Below are 24,434 nucleotides of genomic sequence, written 5' to 3'. Positions count from 1 at the left end.
GACGTTAATAAGAGTTTAAGATATAACAACACTATATATTATTAAGGGAAAAAATAAAACCTTAAAATTAAAGTGTTGTGACAAAAAAAGCAAAAGAAAAAGAAAAAGAAGATATAGTTAATTCATTTTACACGTCTCCATATATAACGAACAACCTACTATATATCACTAATACTACAATGCTTCTTTCAGAAAAGGAAAACTTCAATCTCCACCTCCAAAATAGTATTTAGACTATACCTATAAATGTATAATGATCAACTGAATTTAGACTATATACACCAATTGCACTGGATTAAATTATAAACGTGCATCATCTGGCCAATGGTTCCACACATGAAAGCTCCTTTACAAAAAGTAAGAACTATTGAGATCAAACACACGAGCACTACATTATTTCAGTTCATGAATATCCTAACCACCATGTGGCTACGCCACTGCATCTAATTGTGAGTTCTGAATTTCATACTAAAATTTATGTATAATTAAAATGTTTTAAACATAAATATAATTTTTTTTTTATATAAATAAATATCATTCTATAATTTGTACTAGATTAAGTTTGACCAAATTCGTATAAAGGGGTGGAAGTATTATGGAAAAAGATGGGAACAAGTGGGAATCGAATCATATTAGTTGAATATTTGGTCACATGCATGCAGGTAGTACAAATTTTGATTTTGGACAAACAAAACCAATACTATGGCAGCAGCATCTGTTGTTTTGTTCATGGAAAGTGTTTTGTACTTAAAATTATTTAAGTAGATAATTACTTCTTTTATTTTTATTTAGGAATGCAAATCTTATAGGTTATTTTTTAAAAAAAGAAAGAAATTATCTATAAATATCATTTGGAGCGCCAGCTGGTAAAAGCGGATAATAATGATTAGGCACATAAGTAGCTAGAATTCAATTCCCAATGTTCCCACGTGAGCGAAATATTTTACTTATGCACCTAACTAATTTCTCTTTTTAGTACTCATTTCGTGTTAGGTGTTATTTGTCATGATTTTTATTTTTAGAGTTAAATAATAAAAATTTTGATTAGTATTTTAAGATGTATATTTTGCTCTCTATTATTTGAATTTTTAAATTTCTTTCTTTTGCCAAACACATTTATGTCAGAAGTTTGGCCATAAATATTAAATATTTTTATTTTTAATTAGAATATATAAAAGTAGTGGCAGAATTAAAATTTTCATAAAGAGTGTTCAAGTGTTAAAGTGAATTTGCTCTTCTTACAAAGAGAGTTGCTACTAGTAAAATTGACACACAAAGAATTTAAATTTGCGTATTTTTACTCTTTCATGCGCCTGAAATTATTAGGCTATATCATATTATTGTGTCAATGATGTCCAACATATATTATTTAACCACTTAATTTATCATTTTACTCGTATATAATATTCTGACGAAGAAGTGTGACCACACCACTGTATCAAGGTGGAGTACTTGTATTTAATTATAATTTTTTAAAAGGAGAAAATAGAGTACTTTATATTAAATTATTTAACCAAATACTAATTTCAAAACTAAGTGAAAACGTATCCTGAGTATACGGGTGCTATCATTTCTTTCGTAAAAAATGGTGTAGTGTATAATGTACTTTTTTGGGTGAAAAAATATATATAACGTAACTTTCATATTAGCGGGTATATTATTTCTCTTGTGTAACTTTTTATTTGAAGCCAGTTATTAGTTATTACCCCAACACTTATTTATTTAATGACTTTCTCGTATCCCCATCCTCAATCAAAATGGTTTTTATTGTGGCATTTAAATTTAATCGAGATTTCAATTTAAATATTAAGTGAAACTAAAGAAAAAATAAAAATTAGACTACTTGTAGATTGTGTTGAATTATGTAAACGTACTCTCATCTAAGAATTTAAATACTCACAATCATTTACCTAATAATTATATCTTCAACATAATTTCAATGTTTTAACTTTGATTTTTTGTTTTTTGGTTGAGTTTTGTCCGAATAATTTGATGCAAACCCCCCAACAAAAAACAATTGAGGGTTGGGGGGAGGGGTAGGGGGGTACTTGAAGATATTAATTAAGAGGGTGATTATAATACGTCAGACACAACAGACACAACGATAAGTAATAATCAAACACTTTAAAATAAAAATCCAAGTTATATTCCATCTTGCAACTTGCTAGCTAGCTAGTCAAATACTAGTAACTCTAATTACCACACTAGTCTAGAAAAAAAGCAAGGAAAAAAAAAGATATATTTACATAATTTAGTACGTTATATAGTGGGGTTACTTATCTACAAATAGAATTATGGGATCCTAAAATTAGAAATTAATCACATGATGATGTTTATAATTATTTATATCAAATATATAAGTTCACCCAATCTAATCCTTGAACATAATTATTCTCTTGTGCATAAAACACATTGTCCAATCCATCCATTCCAAATTCCCCTAGAAATGGTGCTTCCATTGAGAAAGATGAAGCACTTGGACTTGTGTAATTACTCGATACCCCATCACATCGTTCTAATAATAGCCTTTGTATCTCCTTCTCTGATTCATTCAATTGTTCTTTCAACTTCAACACCTATAAAAAAAATAATAATATACGCATTTTAATTTCAAATAAATTAAAATTGACTATATAAATATTTATGTATCGATGATAAGTATGATATTCGATACAAAAATGTGGAAGAAGCACGTGAGAAAGAAAGGCATGTGATGCCACCACCCACCAAAAAGGTACGAGGGGATTAACTTGGACATCTAAAAAAAAAAACGACAAGAGCGTACGGAGGTTTGTTAAGTGGAGGGTGTAGTTCCCTTTGCTGCCTATAAGGGTGACACTATTATTATTACGATTATTTTTATCTTTTTACGCTTTTTAGATAGATAGAGCGTCTACAGATTTTTTATTAAAATAAAATTACTTAACAAGAATAAATACAAGTGCGAAACATTATGTTTTACCTTAGTAATCCCAATCTGTTTGTTCACTTAGATCCATTATCGAGCTGTCTAGGGTTCATATTGCATGTCTAAATATGACGATTATTTCTAGTTTAAAGCTGATGTATATCTTCTTAACTTCGATAATTAGTATAAATATTTTTAACATTTTCAATATAGTTTAACCAGGTGTGAATTAGCAGGATATATAGTTTGGTTATTTTTACTGGTAGTATTAAAATATCCTCACAAATAAGGTCATATATGTAGAAGCAAAAGTTTTACAGCGTGATTAAATATATAATTTGGTCATTTTTTTATTTATCAACCTGTACATTAGAATTTAAGGCTTTAAAATTTCATAATTACAAATTCTATTCTTGCTTTCCCCTTTTAATTAAACAACTCATCTTGAAAATATTTTTAAGAGTTAGGACCACTTCAAACGTCGTTTATGCTGCCAGTTTTCACTGACAAATCCCCAAAATTACCCTACCACTAACTACTGCCTCGTTAAACCAAAGTATTTTCTAACTTGTTCATTTTATTAAATCAGGAGAATCGAGGTTAAGTAATATGAAACGAAAAAAGTAGATAGAAAACGAACCTCAGTTTCCAGACGACACTTCTCAACAACATTATTGTCATGTTCAGATTTCAACTTTGAATATTCCTCCTCTAGCTTCTTGCTCTTCCAACGAGCCCTCCTGTTTTGGAACCACACCGCAACTTGTCTAGGGTCGAGCCCTAGCTCAGCGGCTAGCTTGTCCTTTCTCTCTGACTCTAGTTTGTGCTCGTCCCCAAAACTTTGCTCAAGTAAATTAACTTGTTCTTCACTTAACTTCCTCTTCCTCATCATCATCATTTGATCATTCCCACTCCCTTCTCCTAATTTGTTCTTCTTACGTCTTCTCCGCGGCTTTGACTCTCCTGCATGTTATTACACCCTTAGTCAGAGATCTCAATGTCTACATAAATCTACTAAATATGAATAATTAGTCAGACCAGTAAATTTTGAAGCTAGAAAAGACAAAGAGTTATGGTAAATTATAGTACTAACCTTGTTGTGGTACAAGTTGGGTGTAAATATCAGGATAGTACTGGGAAATAAGTACCATATTATCATCTTCTATAACCTGATGGTTCATGGTGTTTATATTTTTATTTATTTTTTGTGGTGTAAAAGTGAAATGGAGAAGACTTTTATTTATTTATTTTGAAGGGAAAAAAAAATTATATAGATGGAGTGAAGACTAAGGTGCTGTTGCCTTAAGTCTTTGTTGAGTAACTAGTGTGACCTTATTTATAATGCTCGACCTTTTGAAATTGACCTTGCTTATATGTAAAATTATCTATATTGCCACTTGTCAATGATTTTGGGGGTACAATGTTTTTAGTGTGAGCTAAGTTGATAAAATTTGTTAAATTAAGAAATTGGACGGTGACATGCACGGCATGCCATTATTTCTGTCTGATTTGGCCAGACGTGACTTAGTCAATAAGGTAATATAAGCAAAATGCAGCTAATTAACTAGCTAGTAGTTAGCAATTTGAACACCGAGATAAGATGTTTCTATTTTTAATAATGTTTCGCGAATTTAAGTTTCGAGCAAAGAGATTCATATTGATTATGTTTCTCTTTTTTAATGAATTTTGTTTGTACGACACAAACTCAAATTAATCAGAAATTCATATCTAAACGTATATAGAGGCATTGACGTGAAACAAAAGAATTAAAATAATTAGCGTTGGTCTTAAACGTATTGTTATATTGGGGGCTTTCACATCTATGATGAACGCTCACTCACCAATTTAAGTCATTAAATAAAATAGCAAGAATGTGGGACCTTTTTAGGACTAATAAGACGATAAGGATCAATAGAATTATATAGATATTTCTTGATTTATAATCATGAGATGAGGCATGTTAATATAGGGGGAAAAACAGCTAGGTATTCATCATTATTTTAGTCTCTTCTCCACAACAACCTCTTGATTACGATGGTTTTTGAACTATTATATATATTACTGTCACACGCATCAACCATTTATATACCGTCATTCACGTACTATTCCTCCCCACTAAAAAAAGCTATTGAGAATTTTGAGAACCTAAACAACCCAAGCGACTGGTTATCTATTTTGTTTCTACATGGGTTATTATTATTAATTTAAATCTTGATTAATCTGTATTCGACTCTCACAAATTTAGGAAAAAAGTATTCTGTATGAAAAGTGAATTCACACCTAAGCTTCATAATCTTTGATGATGACTGTATAAAGTTTACATAAATGTTCAGGATAGGGGGCACAAATCAATACGTGTCATTTGAAACTCTAATTCATCGTATATAAATTAATGCCACACAGTTACATAGCCTTGTCAATTTCAAACACTCATAATTTTAACTTTAACACATGCGTATATAATTTTACATGATCAAATGATCTTTTAAAAAATAAATAATAATTAGAGTAATCTGTAATAGAGAAACAAATTTCAAAAATTGAGACACATAACCAAATTATAAGCAGTATATAGATATATGTTGAATAATACGTATCAAAATGAACTCAATTAATAACCGAATATGTTTAACGTATAGATATATGTCACTATAAGTAAGATCCATATCGAATTGGTTAGAGGAGAGAAGCGTAAATTTGGAAATACAAATTAAAGATCAAATTAGAATAATACATGTGGGATCACTGTTTAAGCCAATAGTCTAAGGGGTAATGTGGCAGTCAATGGTACATAAATTAATCAATTTTTCTAATATTAAGGCTATAATATCGCTGTAACAAAAATGACTATTAACGATATTTAATTTTTAATTATTGTTAAATATAAATTTTTAGTAATAATTATCACTTTTTGTATATGTCTCTAAAGATAGCGATATTAATTTTAATGGCACTTAATTAATGTTGATAAAGACTTTAGCAATTTTTATTAATATTAATATTTAATGACGTTAAAAATTATTTTTGTTCGTAGTGTATATATATATTTTTATAGATAAAGTGATGAAAGAAGGCTAGTTAATATAGGGGAGGAATGGTTGTATTTGGCTTTCCTGATTGGGTAAATTAGAAAAAGAATAAGGTAAATTAACACTATCCGTATGAAGTTTTAAAAAATCAAATACTGTAACGTAAGGTGGTTGTAGTTTTTTGGGTTTTGGGATCGTACCACCTCGAAAAAAAAATATAAAATTAGTATGGGTAGGTTTCTCTAGATTTTGGAGTAATTAACTAGGTCGGTATTGTTATCCAATTAGGTGGTAATTAATATTTTTTAAACAAAATTATAATTAATTACCTATCCTAGCCAAGCCGCACCAAAAGTTTTACTAACTCACTTTAAATTAGCTAATTAGATGCGTGGCTCGAGATGATTAAGAACAGTGAATATAATCAACGTTCTGATTGGGTCATTCCAATGATAACAGCTCATGAGACACCCAACATCTTATCTAAGCCGTTACATCATTCTCTAATTCTTTTATAATAAAGTATTAAAAATTGAGTAAAATAAAAACTTGGATTATTGCAAAAATGGGTCCAACTTCTTTCCTATAATCACTGATTAAAGACAAATAAAATTTTGTAGCTAAACAATATAACTTTTACGTATAAAATAGTGACGGATCGTACGAAAAATTAAATTAGCTAGGAGTGAAGAAATTACCAACAAATTTCATAAATAATTTCGTATTTTCTTCGTAACGAATGAGCATCATTTGGTTTACTTGATAAAATAGAATTTTGTGTAGCTCAAGTTTAAGTTTTCCCAAAAGTGAAATTCCCCTTCCACCTTGACAAAATTTTGTATGTGTATGTAGATACGATAAAAAAAAATTTAGACAAGTGAAGTAAAGTGTTTTAGAAAGCATAAAGTTGTAGCAATATCAGTCATCTTGTACGTTGATTTTCATACATATATATAATACAGGGGGAGTGTACGTAGGTGGATAACACAAATATGGGGTCCTGCGTCAAACATGAACGAAAGCTAGTGTCTAGCTAGTTTCTTTTTTCTTTTTTTAATTTAAGTGAACGTATATTTATCGTGTACTTTGACTATTTATCAAATAATTACTTAATATTTTCTGTCAAAACATGTATTTGGCTAATTTTTTAATTAAAATTTAAGCAATAAAATTAATGGTCCACTTGAAACAAAAACTTAAAACTTTGTAATTTTTCTTCCTTTTACTAAAGAGGAAAAACATATACGATCTTCATATCGTCTACTAATACGTATTCAAAGTGATCGTGTGATAGATAGAAGTGTATAAATGAACGTCTTTGCATGTTTTTTTCTTCATAAGAGTCAGAGAAGGACACAAGTCAGAGATAAGATGGACAAACCTTTTTGGTACGTATATTAGTTCAGTTATATGGACGACCACAAAAGTAAAAAGAGGATCATTGCAACAAATTAGGAGCTGGAGCCCCAACATGATAAATTGATTGGATTGGTGTCTTAAAAAAGTGGTTATATTACGTGTAACCATTAACCACCACCTGACTAGCTATTCATCTTTTTCTAAAAAAAAATATACGATATTTAATTTCAACTCAATCTCAAAAATTAATTTTAAAAAAATAGAAAAAAGAGTCTGATATATCCCTCAATTTTGTTATTTAGAGCTGATATACTCCTCGTTATAAAAGTGGCTCATATATACCCCTACTCATAGACAAATGGCTCCTATATATCCTTTTCCTCTAACGGAAATGAAAAAAATAATAATTTTAATCTAAATTTTTATTATTTTTTGGTATAAAATATAATCCCATATGAGTAAATTTAATCCTCATCAAACATATTTTTTTGACTTTTTTTTATTTCAATAACTAATTTATAATTATTATTTTGATAATCAAATTTATTTATATTTCACTAATATTTTTTTTTTGAATACGAAATCAAATTACAATACACAAAAAAAAAATTAAATTTTTTTTCTTTAAACTAAGGAATGAAAGAAAAAAACAAAATAAGAATAAGAAACTCAAATAATTATAATAAAAGAAGTCAAAAAATAATTTATGTATGAAAAAATTAAAATATACCTTGAACTTTGATAGAAGAATCATATATACGCCTAAATAATTTTTTCAAAAAATTTAGAAGTAATAAATATAAATTTAAAACTAATTTTTTTAACTTCCGTTAAATGAAGGGCATATGTGAGCCATTTTGTAACGGTATGGGTATATGTGAGGCGTTTGTGTAATGACATATATGAGCCACTTTTATAAGGAAGGATATATAAGCTTCAAATGACAAAATTGGGGAATATATCAAATTCTTTTCCCAAAAAAATATCTAATAATATAAATATAAATTATTTATCAAAACTTTTAATGAATATGAGACTTTCGTTCATTCTAACATACACATATTATACATTCTCCTGTTATTTTGGTTAGCAAATGAAGGTAAGTAGAGAGAAGAAGACAACTCCAGAGAGCAAGGAATGTCACATGGGAGCAACGTACGAGTATTAACACGCGTCACTCCCCTGATGAATTATTCGGGACCACAATGTCCTTTATCCATCCACGTGTTGTCTTTCTAGTACATTTCCCTCAACCTAATCTGCCATTTACCAGCCTATCACCACGCACTCCCATACTAATTAATACTACTTACCTTTAATTACCACTATTATTATACTAATGTTTTTTACGATATTGCCCCTTAGATCATACGATAAGTATAGTGTATACTAGAAAGAAGAGATGGCATAAGCATCTTTCTTATAAAGTTGATTGAGTACAACATTATTATTATTTTAATGATAATGTGACAAAGAAACTAAGATATATGGAAAAGTGTGTGTTTCCTATAATAGAAATAATATACTTTGGGTCCTTCTATATAGGCATGTGAAGGAATGTTAAATATGAAATTATGAATCCCCCATTTGCTTGTATACCCTTATAGATATTGGTCCGGATTCACTTCATCATTATACATTTATAGGTCTCATCAATTGGCAATTGTACTAACAGGAAGCCTGCACTTTTCCCATTTTATTAAACGAATATAATACACGTGGCTAAACCTAAATGGTCGTCACTCCTGTTCTAATTTCAATATATCACTTGTTTGAACAGTAAAAATTCAACGATAAAAAACGAACGGAGAAAGATGTACTTATTCGATTGAATAATAAGTTTTATTTATAATATATGCAAAATTAATTTATATGGGCTTATGTACTAGCAGTCGTGAATAGCTTTTGTTAAGTGATCAAATAGGAAGTTAAAAAAGTATGTTTTCTTGTGATTGATTAAATGGGAAAATATAACATAGTTAATTATATGATATGAATATTTTATTATAAATAATGAAATGTGTCTAATTTTAGAGGTGATCGCGTGGGCTGATTGGATTTTGGCTTTTTTGCTTTTACGTAATCGAAGTATTCTTAAGCAAGAAGTTGGATTAGACTAATTGTGGTTAATATAGTTTATCACTAATCCTGTTCCTACAAGCTACAAGGTTAGCAAGAAATACACTAAACCGATAATTAGTACTTAATTATTATTAAAACAGGATAAGGATGAAGAAATAGGGGGGTTAAGGGGTTTAAGCGTAGGAGATTCCTATTGACCTACTAATTTAAGTTGATTGTGTCCTTATTTTAAGGGTGATTTAATTTAATTAATTAAAAGAATTCAAAAAAGATTGAAAGATGCGCATGGCTCATATGCTTTTGACAGAGTCTAATTGAGTCTTCTTTCTAATTTAATATTAATGTTAATAAAATGGATTTATTTAGCATAATTAAGTAATTGGTGCCATGTTTATCCCGACAAATCAAGCTCATGTTTCCCATCTTCCAACTTAGTATTATACATATGCTAAAAACCTACTAACCATTGAATGTAAACACATTATCTTTGGCTAATCAGAATTGTTCCTTGATTATGGGCTTCATTAACATTTGTTTATTGTTCTAATTAGAACATTGATCTCAAAAATTGTCATTATTATCTGTCACGGACTCACAGGCATCATCTTAATTGGCCAATTTATACATTTTAATTCCGGTCCCTGTTGATTAAAAATAGAAATTTTATGCTTTAGTGTGGTCCTAATTTAAGTAGACACACCTGAATTTAATTTTATCAGTTTTTTTTTTCCATCTTCCTATAATTAGTCCGTACATTTACACGTTCAACTAATTACTTTTTTTTTCCGCAAAAAATGAACTATTTTTCCTTTGTAATAAAATAATACTTATATATAAGAGTGTTAGCTAATTTCCTTACACATATATCTCAAATTAAATTTTTTCTTACTAATTCCCTTCCGCAAATCATTTGTAATCACTTGTATATTTGGCGGAGTTCCTTTCTATCGAAGTTGCATAATTTAAAGGGAAGAATTAACATAATATACGTGTATAAAAATGATATATACGTAATAATATATATAATATTATGTTATCTATGTTTATCGATTAGAAAAATAAAATAGTAAGTATATTGAATTATTTATGTGAAGATTCTCAATGCTTTCTTCGTTTTATTTTATTTTTATTTTTATATTAAAAATAAACATTTTATACATTTTAGGATATTAAGTAAATTTTATATTTTTCGTATTATTCTTAGTCTTAAATAGCTATAGTCTATATATAACGTCAAATATAAAAGATTAAAGCATTTTTAATAAATGTTTTTGGTCAACAATGACGATCAAATAACGAACTTTATTTATTCACGTAGACTATGTAGCTAATCCAATATTTATATGACACCTATTTCCGAAAAGCTGCATGCATGGTTAGCCCTAGGGATCTCTGTGTCTTTAGATTGGTGTAATAAACATAACCACTCATTTGTTTATATTATAGTCATATATTGGATGCTCAATTTTGTTTTTGTGTTGTAATATGCGACCCCCACTCTCCTTCCATGTTTCCCTCCACCCTTACACTCAAAAAAAAAAAAAAACCTCTTCCCTTTCGCTTGGTTCATTTTTACTTTTTCATGTTTAATGTTGTACATTCAAATGTTATATCGTTGATATCGATTGCTATTGTACTAGGTTAGTCATTCGTAGGAAGTATGTATAAAGTAATATGTTAGTTTTTCATTTCTTAATTTAAATAAGTGAAAAAATATATATATTTTTAATATAGTAATAAATAAAAGTGATAAAGCTACTCTCACGTCTCAATTTATTTGGTATGTATTTTAATTATGTGTGAAATTTGAGAAAGAAAGCGTGAACTCATGCTTTAAAAATATATAGTCTAAAAATCAAAATTAGAAGTAATTTATTTAACTAGATTGATGAATTTTAAAGTGAAATAATTTATAAATATTGAATTGAGATGTTTTTTTAAACTAGAATAAAAAGGAAAACGTGTTATATAAAAATGAGAGTAATTTCTTGGGTCTTTCTCCACTGAGTTTTGACTCATTTGAGCCCCTTCTGCTTCACTCTTTAAATTTTTATTTGCGCATGGATAATATTCTAATCTTGTAGTAAATTTATGAACGCCCATAGAATTTGACAATCCCTAATTTGCTCCCTAATTTAAGCCATAATATATATGTAGGTTATGACTTTTTAGTGCCTAAGCTCCATTACCTTCTTTTCATAGCCACTTTTGTTATTGTTAACGTGTTCTAAAATAAGTGATGTTTTTTATTTTAATAATCGTCACATATTATTTATTATGTAAAACTTGCTTATTGAAAATTTTAAAAAATCACTAATTTAAAATTTATATAAAATATCACTTATTCTAAAACAGAAGGAATAAATATTTTACTTAAAAGTAGCTAGCATTAAAAGATTTATATGGAGTCAAATGCTTAAAGGAAGTCCATAAAGAAGGGCAGCTTTTGTGTTTGCTATTGGAAGGAAAGTTAATTATTCTCATTATAATGATAATGAAGAAATATGAAATGAAAAGCCCCACAAACCACCAATTAATTAAGCTACCTAAACATAAAGTAAGATAATTCGCCGGCCATATTTAAAAGCAAAAAAAAAAAGATGTACAGCTAATTAGATTTTGTCTAGGTTTGATATTAGAGAATCTATATGCTTAAACAATTAACTCTAATCAATTAAAATAGTAATAGATAATCAGACTTAATTAGAACAACCTAGATGGTTAAGAAATGGGGTTACGTGTCCTTTCAAATCTTGCAGTCTTCTTTTGGACAAATTTGTTAGCTAGCTTGGAGCACATGCTCACCTACTTACTAATTTTGTTGTTTTTCAGTATCTAATCAGCCTTTTTAAACAATTAATATATATTAGTCATTTGTGGCTATTTATTTATTTTTTTGTAACACGTATCTATGTATCACATAATATATATTATTTAATTAATTAGTTAGAGATTAATTGATATTAAAAAGGAATTATGGTTTAAGATCCGAAGACAATGGTGCGTGGTAACTACTGCACCTTCTTATAATGGTCCTACTTATATATGAACCTTTTGCACAGTCACTTAGTAATATTGTTTTTTAAATTAAAGAAAGTCAACAGTCTAGCATGCAATTACCCATCTTGATTAAGAAATTAGGCCGAATAACAAATATTTAGCCTATATCATGTATTAGAGCTACAGTTTAAGAAAGTTGTAAGTGGTTGCTGGAAAATTTTTACATGCACCGAGTTTTTTTATCAAATCAGTGTAAAATGCATACTATGTAATTTAATGAAGTAAAATAAACTATAAATGCATTGACTTGGTGTAAGCACCTGATGTGGGTACTTCACTTCTACTGTTTCTCTAATTCTTGACTTGTATAAATCCAGAATTTCGTATATGCTTAATCTAGTAAAATATACAAACAGAGAGCTCTGAAAAATTCTAGATGTTTTAATACGGAATTTGTATATACTTAATTTATATGTATATTGACAAACGAAATATATAAACGACAACCTTCGTAACAAACAAGTCTAGTGAAACAGGGTGTTGGGCTTGGTAGATTGGTGGTCCAATTAGAAAGGTCACTGTGGGTTTCCTTGCATGCAGTTGGGCCCAATAAATGATAGTTTGTCTATGGGCTCAAAAGATATGAAAAGGCCCATTTTTCTCACATCAATTGTCCAGACTCCTTGTTAATTCTACTGGGCCTTTGGTCCATGGGCTGAAACAAGTGTTGTTTTTTTGCATTTCGACAGGAGGGAGTATTGTTAATGTAAACAAGAATTTTTTCTTCTTAATATTCACGGTGAAAATTCAGATAGATAATTAACTTAATCATTACAATTTTCATTGTACTTGTCACTATTAACATATTAAGAAAAACAATACATTATTCTTTCTCCTGTTTTACCCCTAGCACTAATTATTTATTTCTCAAATTATTTTCCATAAAAATAAAATAAAATATTTTCCATGACTTACCTAATCTAAACATTAATTAATATCAATTACTGTTTCTTAAGAAACATGCAAAGTTCAAAATAAATATTCCTCCTGTCCCTATTTATTTGTCAAATATTTCTTAATTTTGATTTTTCCTTTAACTTGTTATTTTTGACAAATCAAGGAAGGACAATTTATTTTTTCTTATTATATCCTCAATTTATTAACATTTAGATAGTCTTTTTGAAAAATGTATTGAATGAACATATTTTAAATCATATGAGTTACTTCTCCGTTCACTTTTATTTGTCATGTTGCGCTTTTCGAATGTCAATTTGATTAATTTTCAAAGTTCAATTAGATTACATTAATTTGATATTTTAAAAAAAAAATTAGATATTCAAAAACTATATGAAAAGTACTATAAAGTGTAAATTTTTTTATATTAGTATGATGAAAAATAATATTTTAAAATATTAATCAAAGTTCATACAGTTTGACTTTAAAAATATATATTATGACAAACAATAATGGATAAAAAAAGTAATAGGAGCAAAATGATTAACGTACTATATCAACTAATACTTTTTAAATAGGTGTGCTAAATTAAAATCCGTTAAACAAAAAGGACGAAGGGAGTAATAAAAACTGAATGAACAAAAAAGTCAAAGAAAAGGACATGAAGTCTATAACTGAAATTTGAAACGGACAGTTCGATTCCTTGAATTTTTGAGGGAACTGAACTTCCCTTTTCCCATTTTTAGAAAAAGAAATTCTTGTGCTAGAAGACAATTGAACGCAGTTTTATTACGATAAAATTTCACGAATTTTGTTTATAATAAGGATGATATAGGGATGAGTCATGTTAAATACTGACAAATAAAAATAAATAAAGAGAATAATAATTACGAATAATAAAGTAAAATTATTATTTTATTTTTAAGTGGTGTGTCGAAATATATACAAATAAACATGGAAGAAATGAATAATTATAAGAATGCATACTTTTGTTTGTTTTTACTCTCAAATTATCTAATATAAAGAGAAGTAATAAAAACTATATATTGAAATTCAAATAACAGTCTTCATTTATTTTTTTAAAATATATTAGAACTAAATACACATATTTAGAAAAGATTTAAGTCATATATATATATACACTAACTAACTAATAGAGGAAAGCAAACGCATATTATTAGTGCTATTTATTTACTTTAATTCCATTCTGAGGTCTAACTATAAAATTTATCTAATAGTATTTAGTTATATTTTGAGGTTTAACTATAAAAATAATCTATTACTGTGAGTTGGTTTAATGTGATAGTGATATGGTGTGAAAATAGAATCTATAGAGGGTTGATTAAGTTTTGGGAAGCTAAAAGTTTTTTTGGGTTTTTTTTTTTTTTTTAAAAAAAGTTAAGAGTTGATCAAATTTTTACTGAAAAATAAGAATATATGATGGTGCTAGTCATTGTTTGAAAATTTATAATAAAGTTTTTTTATGTTAACATTTTTTTTTTGAAAGTCTGGTCAAATTCATATTATTACTTTAATACTGAGAAAGTATTTTTAAAAAAATATTGATTAATTAAATATAAGTTAATATTTTCGAAAAAAATACCTTTCTTCAAAATAGTGATATTTTAAAATAAAAGTTTGATCAAACAAGCTACTAATTCAAATGCAAAAACAACATTACTGCCTCCTACAGGCTACATGTTCAGTCCACTTTTTATTTGATTTTATTAGAGTTTTTGGCTAAAATTATTTTTTAACTATGATCTAAATTTAAAGTACATTCTTGTATTATAAAAGTGAACAAAAAACATCCTTAAACTATTCAAAAAGTTGCAATATTCATCGTTTTATCTATTTTTTTTAAGAAACTCAAGTCATCGACAAAAAATGTGTCAAGTCGAATGAATATATGTACACAAGATTAAGCTAGTCAAGTTGGGTGATTTTTTTGATTTCTAGAAATTGAGAATTAAAATATTCAAATAAAATATATTCAAATTCTAAATATTTTTTGTAAAATAATTGCCCAAATACAACTTCATTTTCAAAAATTTCAAATTAATTATTATTTAATTTTCACAATAGAAGACCTACACAATTTCACTAAATTACCAGTATTTTTATATATTTTATAAAATGTGAATTGCATTGTCTATATAGTATATACGTATTATATATATTTTTTTAATTAAAGATAATCACTAAATAGTTGTATAACATTTTTAAAATATTTTTTTTTTTCATAATCTTTCAAACCATTGGATCCTACTGTATAAATATTTCAAAACTTATGTATTGTTGCAAGTCAATTTACTTGATTATGAAAAAAAACATATAAACTAATAAAACACAAAATTTAACTTATGAGAATAACATATTTATGTTTTATCCATATCCTTATTCTTTTTAGGTAACATTGACCTTCTCGATGTAGCTAGACATGAACAAATTAAAAAAAATACTTTTATATCTGTTCAGTTAGTTTCTTAACAAAAATAAACTGAAAAATGATTCTTGTTATTTTTTTGGATAGTTTAAAGATGTCTTTTGCTCACTTATATCATATAAGAATGTACATTATATTTGAGTCATAATTGAGGAATACTTTTATCTAAAAACTCGATATTAGTATATAATAATTAAGGTACCGAATCACATTTTTATTGAAAAAATAAGTATATAAAACAATAGCGGATACTATTGTGTAAAAATCGAAAATAATGTTTTTCTATGTGAACATTTTTGAAAGTATGATTAAATTTATATTATTACTTTAACAGCGAAGAAAAACTTTTTAAAAATTGTCTAATTAAATATAAATAGATACTTTTTTAAAAAAAGTACTTTATCAAAAAGTATTTTTCTCCAAATTAGTGATGTTTTTTTTAAAAAATAAATTGGTCAAACAATTTATTAAATTCAAAATTAAAACAACACATTCACATTTGTAAGCGACGTATGTGCACGTTAGAAGTATTGTTATTACCTTCAACATGTAACATATTCTCTTCAGTCCAATTTTACTTTGTCATTGTCATCTTCTTTGACGCGTGTGAGTTTTGAAATTAAAATTATATTAAAGGGTATTTTTGTCATTTAAATATTAAAAATAGTTTTTACTAATTATATATTTAAAAATTACGTAAGATTTATTATAAGTCATAAAGTTACATTTTAAAATCTTTAACCTTCGTATAGAAAAAATTGTAGTCCAATAAATTTTGATTGATTATCCAAATTTCATTTATGCGAAATAAATTGAAATAGAGAGTGTAAAGATAATTTTATCAATTTTAAAATTTATTTTGAATGATTTATATATTTGTAAATCACGTTAAAAGTATTATAAATTATAATAATTAACAACTAAAATGACTTGAAAAAATAAAAAAAATTACATTAAATAAAAAATTTGATCAACCCTCCAAATTCTATTTATGTCACTAGTCACATAAATTGAGATAAAAGAATAATATATATTTCACGAGCTTTTGTATCACAACAATAAAAACAAACATACAATTTTAGTTGCTTCCATTTAAATTCAAAAGATAATTTATTATTATTAATAATTAAATATGATAAAAATATAAATTTTATTTATTATTTCTTAAAAAAAGTGTCAAGTCAAACATAAACGGAAGGAGGAGTAAAGACTAGAACCTCTTTTAAGATTTTTTTGTTTTGGGGTAGTTTTTTTACCTTTTTTGTTCAAGAAAATAAATGCAAGGATTAATATTTTACTAAATGTATGATATTTTTCCCTCTTATTTCTATCGCTGTAACTCTTTTCAAATGCCATCCCACCCTTTATATCCCCCAACCCCCCAATACCCACCCACCCCCACAGAGGTTTACATATATACTCCTCTTCTTCCTCTTTTCTCTCTGCTATTGTAATGCAACAGTTGCTTAACAGCTATGGTAGACACTAAGGATTTTATCAATCTTGAACGTTCTCTCTCTAACCCATTTGGGAATTTTTCTGATGGTTCTGCAATTGATGATTTTTCTGCTCAAAATTCTGTCAGCATTGATAAGAAGCTGCTTATCGATCTACAACACCTTTCTATTGGTCATGTGATCAGTGAAGGTCCCTATTCAGTCGTTTATGAAGGATTGTGAGTACCATTTTCGTTTTCTTGAATTTTTTCCCATTTTCTTGAACCCCATTTATGTTTCTTGAATTAATTGCATTTGTGTTCAAGAATTGAATTTTGGAATTTTCTTGATTTCTTGGGGGTGTTGGTCTGTCAATTTGATCGTTGGAGTGAAAACCCTTTTCCTTTTTCGTTTCTTGGTTTATGTTTCTTGAATTAATTGCTACATTGTTTGTTATGCTTCTTACAAATAACAAAATTCATATCGACCCCTGTAGTTCTGGGTTGTTGTGTGGCACTGTGCTTAGCTTTATTGCATAATTTATCCACTTCCCTCATTCCTATTTCCCAGTAAAAGGGTGATAAAAGAATTTCAATTTTGATTTGTGTTTCTGTTTGCGTATGCTTGTATTTGTTTTAATGGTGTTTCAATTGTCAGCATTGTCTCTTTGATCTTCCCCTGCATCTCAAATTTGGATTATGTGTAATCAGAAAGAATTGTCTAGTACTTGTGGGAGTGATCAAGTTCAGCAGTTCTTTGTATAAAATTGTAGACTTAATTGTTACAAAATTGTATATAAAATTGTTTCAAGCACCAATAGAATGAGCAGTCCTTCATTCAAAGAGAGGATGATTTGTTAGTCAGTTTCCTCTGAACTCATATTTCACTTGATGGGCAAACTCGAATTGAAAGCCTAAAGGTCTGAATTCTGAGGAATCAGAAAGTATGTTATCTTGATTAATTTTTCTTACTTACAAAGTTCCAATTGTGCACAGATTATTAGGCTGTCGGCGATCAAAAGCAGAAAAAAATGTCTTAGCTAAGCTCATATATTCCTTGGATCTTTCTATTTGTCCCGAGGTTTACGTCTTCTCCTTTCGGTTATAAAATTTATAGTGAGCTAATGGTTTACGTCTTCACGAGTATCTGCTAATGCTTTCACACTCAACTAGAGACTAGGAAGGAGAAGAATGTCTACTTACTTAGTTTGTCTATACTTTCTGCTGACTACCAATAGTTTGTCTAATTAGTTTGGCATTGAGTTCAGTGGTAAATCTTATTGGTTTCTCCTTATTTGTCCTAATCTGACATTGGGAGGTTAGGAAGTGATCTCTACTGAGATATAGTTGCACTGTTTTACCTTATTGACTAAAGGACTAACCTTTGTCTAGGTGAGGATTGAGTGAACAGGTTCCTGTGATCTTATTGAGCTTAGATATTTAGTGAACTTTCAACCTAAATCTTCTATAATCATCTAGGGAAATATATTTGTTGTTTTGTATTGTAATCTTATCAATTTTGAAGAGGGTTGAAGAATTACAAAACTAAAACAACCAAACGCATTATCTCGGCAATGAAATAGAGACTCGTGATTGTTTTGTTGATTTTTCCTCTTTCATAATTATATAACTAAAAAAGGAAAGAAAGAAGTTATTTATTGGAATTCAAATCAAAGTTTTCATCTGATGGACAAAGGCAACGTGAAAGCTAAAAGGTCTGAATTCTGTAGAAAGAGAAAGCATGTTTTCTAGATTAAACTTTCTTCCATAATTCCAATTGTGCACAGATCAGGTTGTCGGTGGTCAAAAGCAGAAAAATATGTTTTCTAAGATCACAAATTCCTTGGATCTTTCTGCAGACCCATGTATTACGTCTTCTCTTTTTCAGTTATAAAAGTTATAGTGAGCTAATGGTTCACGTCTTCACTAGTCTCTGCTAAAGCTTTCAGTCTTACTCAACTAGAGACTAGGAAGGAGAAAAATGTCTACTTAATTAGTGTTTCAGCTTATGTTTAGATTTTTCTGACCTGCTGGCGTTTCTATTAATTTTTCGTGACTATAATATTTGCTGATTAGCAAAGATAGTTTGACTAATTCATTTGACATTGAGTTCAATTGTAAATCTTATCGTTTTTCCTTATTTTTACTAAGTCTGCCATTGGGAAGTGAACTCTATTGAGATATAGTTTCACTATGTTACTTTATTGACTAAAAGGACTAATTTTTGTTTAGGTGAGGATTGAGTTAACAGGTTCATGTGCTCTTATCTTTTAACCTAAGTGCATTCTCCCGGCAATGAATTAATAACATATTAGGCTACATAATAGGTAGAAGTTGTAAGTTGATAAAATGTTCTGCTTCCCAAATCATACATCTCTTGCCAGCGAAGTAGATAGATTTCTTTCTCTACCCCACATGTTATTCAGGAGCAAAATAGTGGACACAAAATGATCTTTTTTATAACTTAAATCCTCATCTGTCTATCCTTGTGATAGGTAGCCACACTAACTAATATATTTCAGAGTAAGATTATTAATGTCAAGAAAATAAATGTATCAGTGGAAACAATTCATAATGCTTATATTTTATCTGTAATAAGATTTCTTAAAACCAACTTTCTCTCTCATTCAAAACTAGCAACTTTTGTCCAACATTTAATGAATTTGTAAAGATCTTTCGGTTTTTTTAAAACAAAAGTCGACAGAGAAAAATGGTTCCATATCCAACTTACAACATCATCAAAATGATGAAGCGATATAAGGGTCTATTTGGACCGAGAGAGTTGTCCTAATATGTTTCACATCTACTGTACAATACGGTTTGCAGATTGCAACCATTCGATTTACAATGGTAATTTATTTAAAATACAATCTCCATTATGGTTTACATGATATGTTGTCTGAATTAATTTGAAATGAAACTCGAGAATCGTAATGCATAAATTCAGTTCCACTTCAGTTCTGAATGTCTTCATTGAAGTGACCCTTAGTGTATTTCAACCATTACTCGTAATTTCACCTTGCTTAACCATTGAAACTTAGTTTCCTGCTCCTTTTATTGGTAACTGATACAGACATGAAGGTAGCCAAATTTATGTTTAAGTAGATGTTTTCAGAGTAAAACCTCATGATGTTTTTAGATAATAACTACTTAGTTCATATAAGAAAAATTTGATTCTTAGATAGTCTATATATATATATATACACACACACACACACACACACACACACACCCAAAACATCTATCAAGGATCTTCTAAATTTGGATTTTTCTTGCATTCTGGTACATCTATTTGATAGTGCATATTACATGACTTTTAAGGTTACTATATTTTGCACTCTTAGATGTGATCAGGCATTTCAGTTTGTTTTATTAAGGGTACTGCTATTCTAAAGCACTCTTTGTAATACTTGTTCCAGATATAAATCCATGCCTGTTGCAATAAAAATTATACAGCCAGACATGTCGGCAAATGTGAGTCCTGAGCGAAAAGTGAAATTCCATAGGGAGGTTACTTTACTCTCTAAAGTGAAGCATGACAATATTGTGAAGGTATGATGTTCAATAAAAAATAGTGTTAAATCGTGTTCACTTTGTCTATCTTGCTGTTGCTGGCATCAGTTCACAACATAGTAATAGAGTCAGACTCAAAATCAGAAAACAGTGATGATTGCCTTACTGGGTTTGGAGTCCACTGAAAAAGTGAATAAAAGCCACGGCTTATGCAATCAGTTTTGGTGATAAAATTAGATGTTTGGTGCTACCCCTGTAAAAAGAATATATATAAATCCAGAAAAGAAGTGAGAAGAATTCCTGTTTACTTCATACCATTTCCATGTGGAAACGATTTATTTATATAGCTAATGTGCTCCTGTCCTTTCTTTGTTAAGCTTTCTTGTATAAATACCCACGGTTACATTCCCTTTAGAATCTATTTTAGTTATTTGGATTCACTTGTATTTGTCAAGTGCAGGGTTGTTTGGAACTAAAACCTGTTTTCTATTAAGCATATATGGTATAGTTAATATGTTGTTTTAGGACAGATCGTAATAAGCTCCTGGTTAATTTAGCGTGCAGCATAGATTATACGGTGTAGATAAAATCCACAACTATATACAGGCTTCTTTCTGAACTATTTTGTCGATTCTTGGTACAAAGTTGCTCCTCTGAACTTGATTCTTGTTTGAAATGGTTTCATCCCATGTTGTATTGCTGATAAGAGAGTTGGTCAAACTAGGAAACTGCATGCTGGCTCAAAATGTATTAAATGGTCCATTATCTGATAATTACTCAAACTTGAGGACAAAGCTGACCTCAACTAGTTCGAGATTGGGGTGCAAGTGTTGTTGTACTCAAACAGAGGCCAATGAACTAGCAGGACAACAGATGGGTTTCAAAAATGTTGCCTTTTATGGCACTGTATCTAAGTAGTATCATATTAACTTCTAATTTTTTCTTTTTCAATTTGTTCCAGACATCATTCCTTTGTTTTCGGCTTCTCTGACCCAAGTATATACTCAGACAAACTGTGTGTTTAACTGTTTATGTCTTGGGAAGAACAAATGCTGGAATTATGAATAATCCAACTTTTAAGCTCCTTAGCTGTTAGATTGTTGAGCTTGAATGAATATATATATATATATATACTTAATGCAATAGTGTTAGTTCCCTACAACAGTAAAACACAGGCACTGTTAAGTGTGTCTGTAAAAGGATTCAAGCGTCAAGTATTAGTCTTCTCTCATTTCACATTAGAAGGGAAGCCTTGGGCCAACAGTAGAGTCGTCTCCGTGTAACCTATAGGACACGGATTCGAGCCGTGGGATCAACCATCGATTCTTGCGTCAGGGTAAGCTGCCTATTGTCATATGGCTGCGGCCATTCCTCGGACCCCTTGTGAGCTGTAAATGCGGGATACTAAGTGCATTGCACTGCCCTGTTTTTTTCCTCATTACACATTATTGTGCAGAAATTGCCTTAAAACAATCCTTCTGTATGGTGATAGATTTTTTGTTTCATTGGTTGCTAATATGTCCTCAAAATTGTTGAAACAGTTTGTAGGTGCTTCCATGGAACCAACATTGATGTTAGTTACAGAGCTAATGAAAGGTGGCACGCTTCAGAAGTTCTTATGGAGCACCCGACCACAATGTCCAGATTTAAAACTCTCTCTAAGTTTTGCATTGGGAATTTCTCGAGCAATGGAGTATTTGCATGCAATTGGCATTATTCACCGCGACTTGAAGCCAAGTAATGCTCTGCCTATCTTGTAATTTGCTATTGCACTTCCAATTGTTAAGTCTTAGGTGGCTATCACACTGATCAGAATTACTACTTGCTTGAGTTGCATGAATTTAAGTTTATGATCTTTTTATGATTTAGCTTGAACATATGAAAACAACTCAATTTCAAACCCAGACTTGTTGGAATTGTCTATATTGATTCCTTATATCCATTTTGCTCCACGTGTGCCGTTTTCATATCAATATTGTACTATGTGCACCCTATTCACTTGTTTTATATCAATACCATACTATGCCCACTCTACTCACTTGTTTCGTCGGCTAAGACAATATTGTTTGCAAACACATGCACCATGTGTCAGCTATCATGTGCATAAAGCTTAATTTCTAAAAAGGAAGGTCAGACCATTGAGATGGTTCCTTGTTTGATTCTATTTCATTACCAACATTTGTAGGTAACTTACTCCTGACAGAAGACAAGACAACAATTAAGCTAGCTGACTTTGGATTAGCTAGGGAGGATGCAGAAGCTGAAATGACAACAGAAGCTGGTACATACCGCTGGATGGCTCCAGAGGTATTAAATTGAGCAGAAATGTATACAACCTGCTTAATAATAGTATATGTCTTACCCTTTGTCAATGTCAGATGTTCAGTATGGACCCAATTAGAGTTGGAGTGAAGAAATACTACAATCATAAAGTGGATGTCTACAGTTTCTCAATGATCCTTTGGGAGCTGCTCACCAACAGCACTCCATTTAAGGGAAGAAGCAACATTATGGTGGCATATGCAACAGCTACGGTATGTTTTTCTACCTTGTATACCTTTTTGTGTCTGTCTTGACTTAAAAAAATGTCAGAGTTGATCAAACTTTTCACATCGAACAGCGTTTGGTAAAATTCCTTTGCTCTATAAATTCCAGAAAATGCGTCCCAGCTTGGAAAACATTCCGAGTGAGATAGAACCCCTTGTTAGCTCTTGCTGGGCAGAGGATCCAGCAGAGCGGCCAGAATTTGAGCAAATATCAGATTTCCTTGCAAACATTCTTGGCAATGTGTGTGGCTCCCCGAGTTGTTCTCCCAATCTGTTTGATACAGAGCACCCCACAGGCAATGAGTTGGTGAATTCTCCAGTCACGAATTGTTTGATGGAGAAAGATGCAGAAAATAGCAAGAAAAAACACAGGAGTTCATGTTGTTGCTTCATGAGTGCATATGACAATTCTCTGTGAGACTGGATATTAATATAGTTGTAAATAATTGAAGGACTTCCCGTCTTCTTCGCCAGTTTTATGATATAAAGTAGAACAACCTTCATCGTTGTACAGAAAGCAATAGAACAGAAAACAATAGTATCAAGTCACCAATCTTGCAATTCTCTGAGTACTCTTTTTCTCTTTGTTTGTTAAAATGCATGTAGTTGTATGATACAAAGATAGAGTGGATCCTCAGGTCTCAATGTGTATTGAGTTCAAGGAAAGGACCTCTTTTTGACTTGGAGAAACTTTTTTTCACTTTATTATTTCAAATACAACTTGAAGTCTTATTTGAAATTTAGACAACACCACATTTAATTTAATACTAATATAAGTTATATTCATTCAAGATTATTTGGATAACGATAGTGCCAAATGGAGTTAACTTGTTAATTTAAAACTATATCTCCTAATCAGAATCATGTGTCAATATAATTAATTAAGGCCTGAACCAAATCTCTATCCAAATTGGTACTTGTTGAACTTTACAAATTTATTAGTTCAAGATCCATTTAGATATTATTTTATCTTATGCCACGTGATTTTTGCGCTCAGTCAAAGTTAAGGTAAATAAAATTATATGATATGTTAATTATTTTTTTTAATAGCGTGTTTAATATTTATATTAAAGCTTAATTAAATTTAAATTCATAGAAAAATCTGACATTAATTAGGGATCATTTTAATAAAATGTCAATTGTCAAGTGATATGATAAGCCA

General features: G+C 29.5%; 2 protein-coding genes across 2 annotated transcripts; one reads left to right on the top strand and one right to left on the bottom strand.

Annotated features, from left to right (window-relative positions):
• Window positions 1–2,123: 2,123 nt before the first annotated feature.
• Window positions 2,124–4,251, bottom strand: LOC101251349 (homeobox-leucine zipper protein ATHB-40). The gene is made up of 3 exons (XM_004232334.5): window positions 4,002–4,251; window positions 3,549–3,871; window positions 2,124–2,576 (listed from the first exon to the last, which is right to left on the bottom strand). The coding sequence occupies exons 1-3, from the start codon at window positions 4,087–4,089 to the stop codon at window positions 2,349–2,351; spliced, it is 639 nt and encodes a 212-aa protein (XP_004232382.1). The 5' UTR covers window positions 4,090–4,251; the 3' UTR covers window positions 2,124–2,348.
• Window positions 4,252–17,176: 12,925 nt separating this feature from the next.
• Window positions 17,177–24,011, top strand: LOC101256452 (serine/threonine-protein kinase STY13). The gene is made up of 6 exons (XM_004233668.5): window positions 17,177–17,453; window positions 20,633–20,765; window positions 22,268–22,463; window positions 22,912–23,033; window positions 23,105–23,260; window positions 23,382–24,011. Exons 1-6 carry the CDS (start codon window positions 17,254–17,256, stop codon window positions 23,688–23,690), a joined length of 1,116 nt encoding a protein of 371 aa, XP_004233716.1. The 5' UTR covers window positions 17,177–17,253; the 3' UTR covers window positions 23,691–24,011.
• Window positions 24,012–24,434: the final 423 nt, after the last annotated feature.

Source organism: Solanum lycopersicum, chromosome 2 (genome assembly GCF_036512215.1).
Source record: "Solanum lycopersicum chromosome 2, SLM_r2.1".
Taxonomy (NCBI): domain Eukaryota; kingdom Viridiplantae; phylum Streptophyta; class Magnoliopsida; order Solanales; family Solanaceae; genus Solanum; species Solanum lycopersicum.
This window is presented reverse-complemented; position numbering and strand designations above follow the sequence as displayed.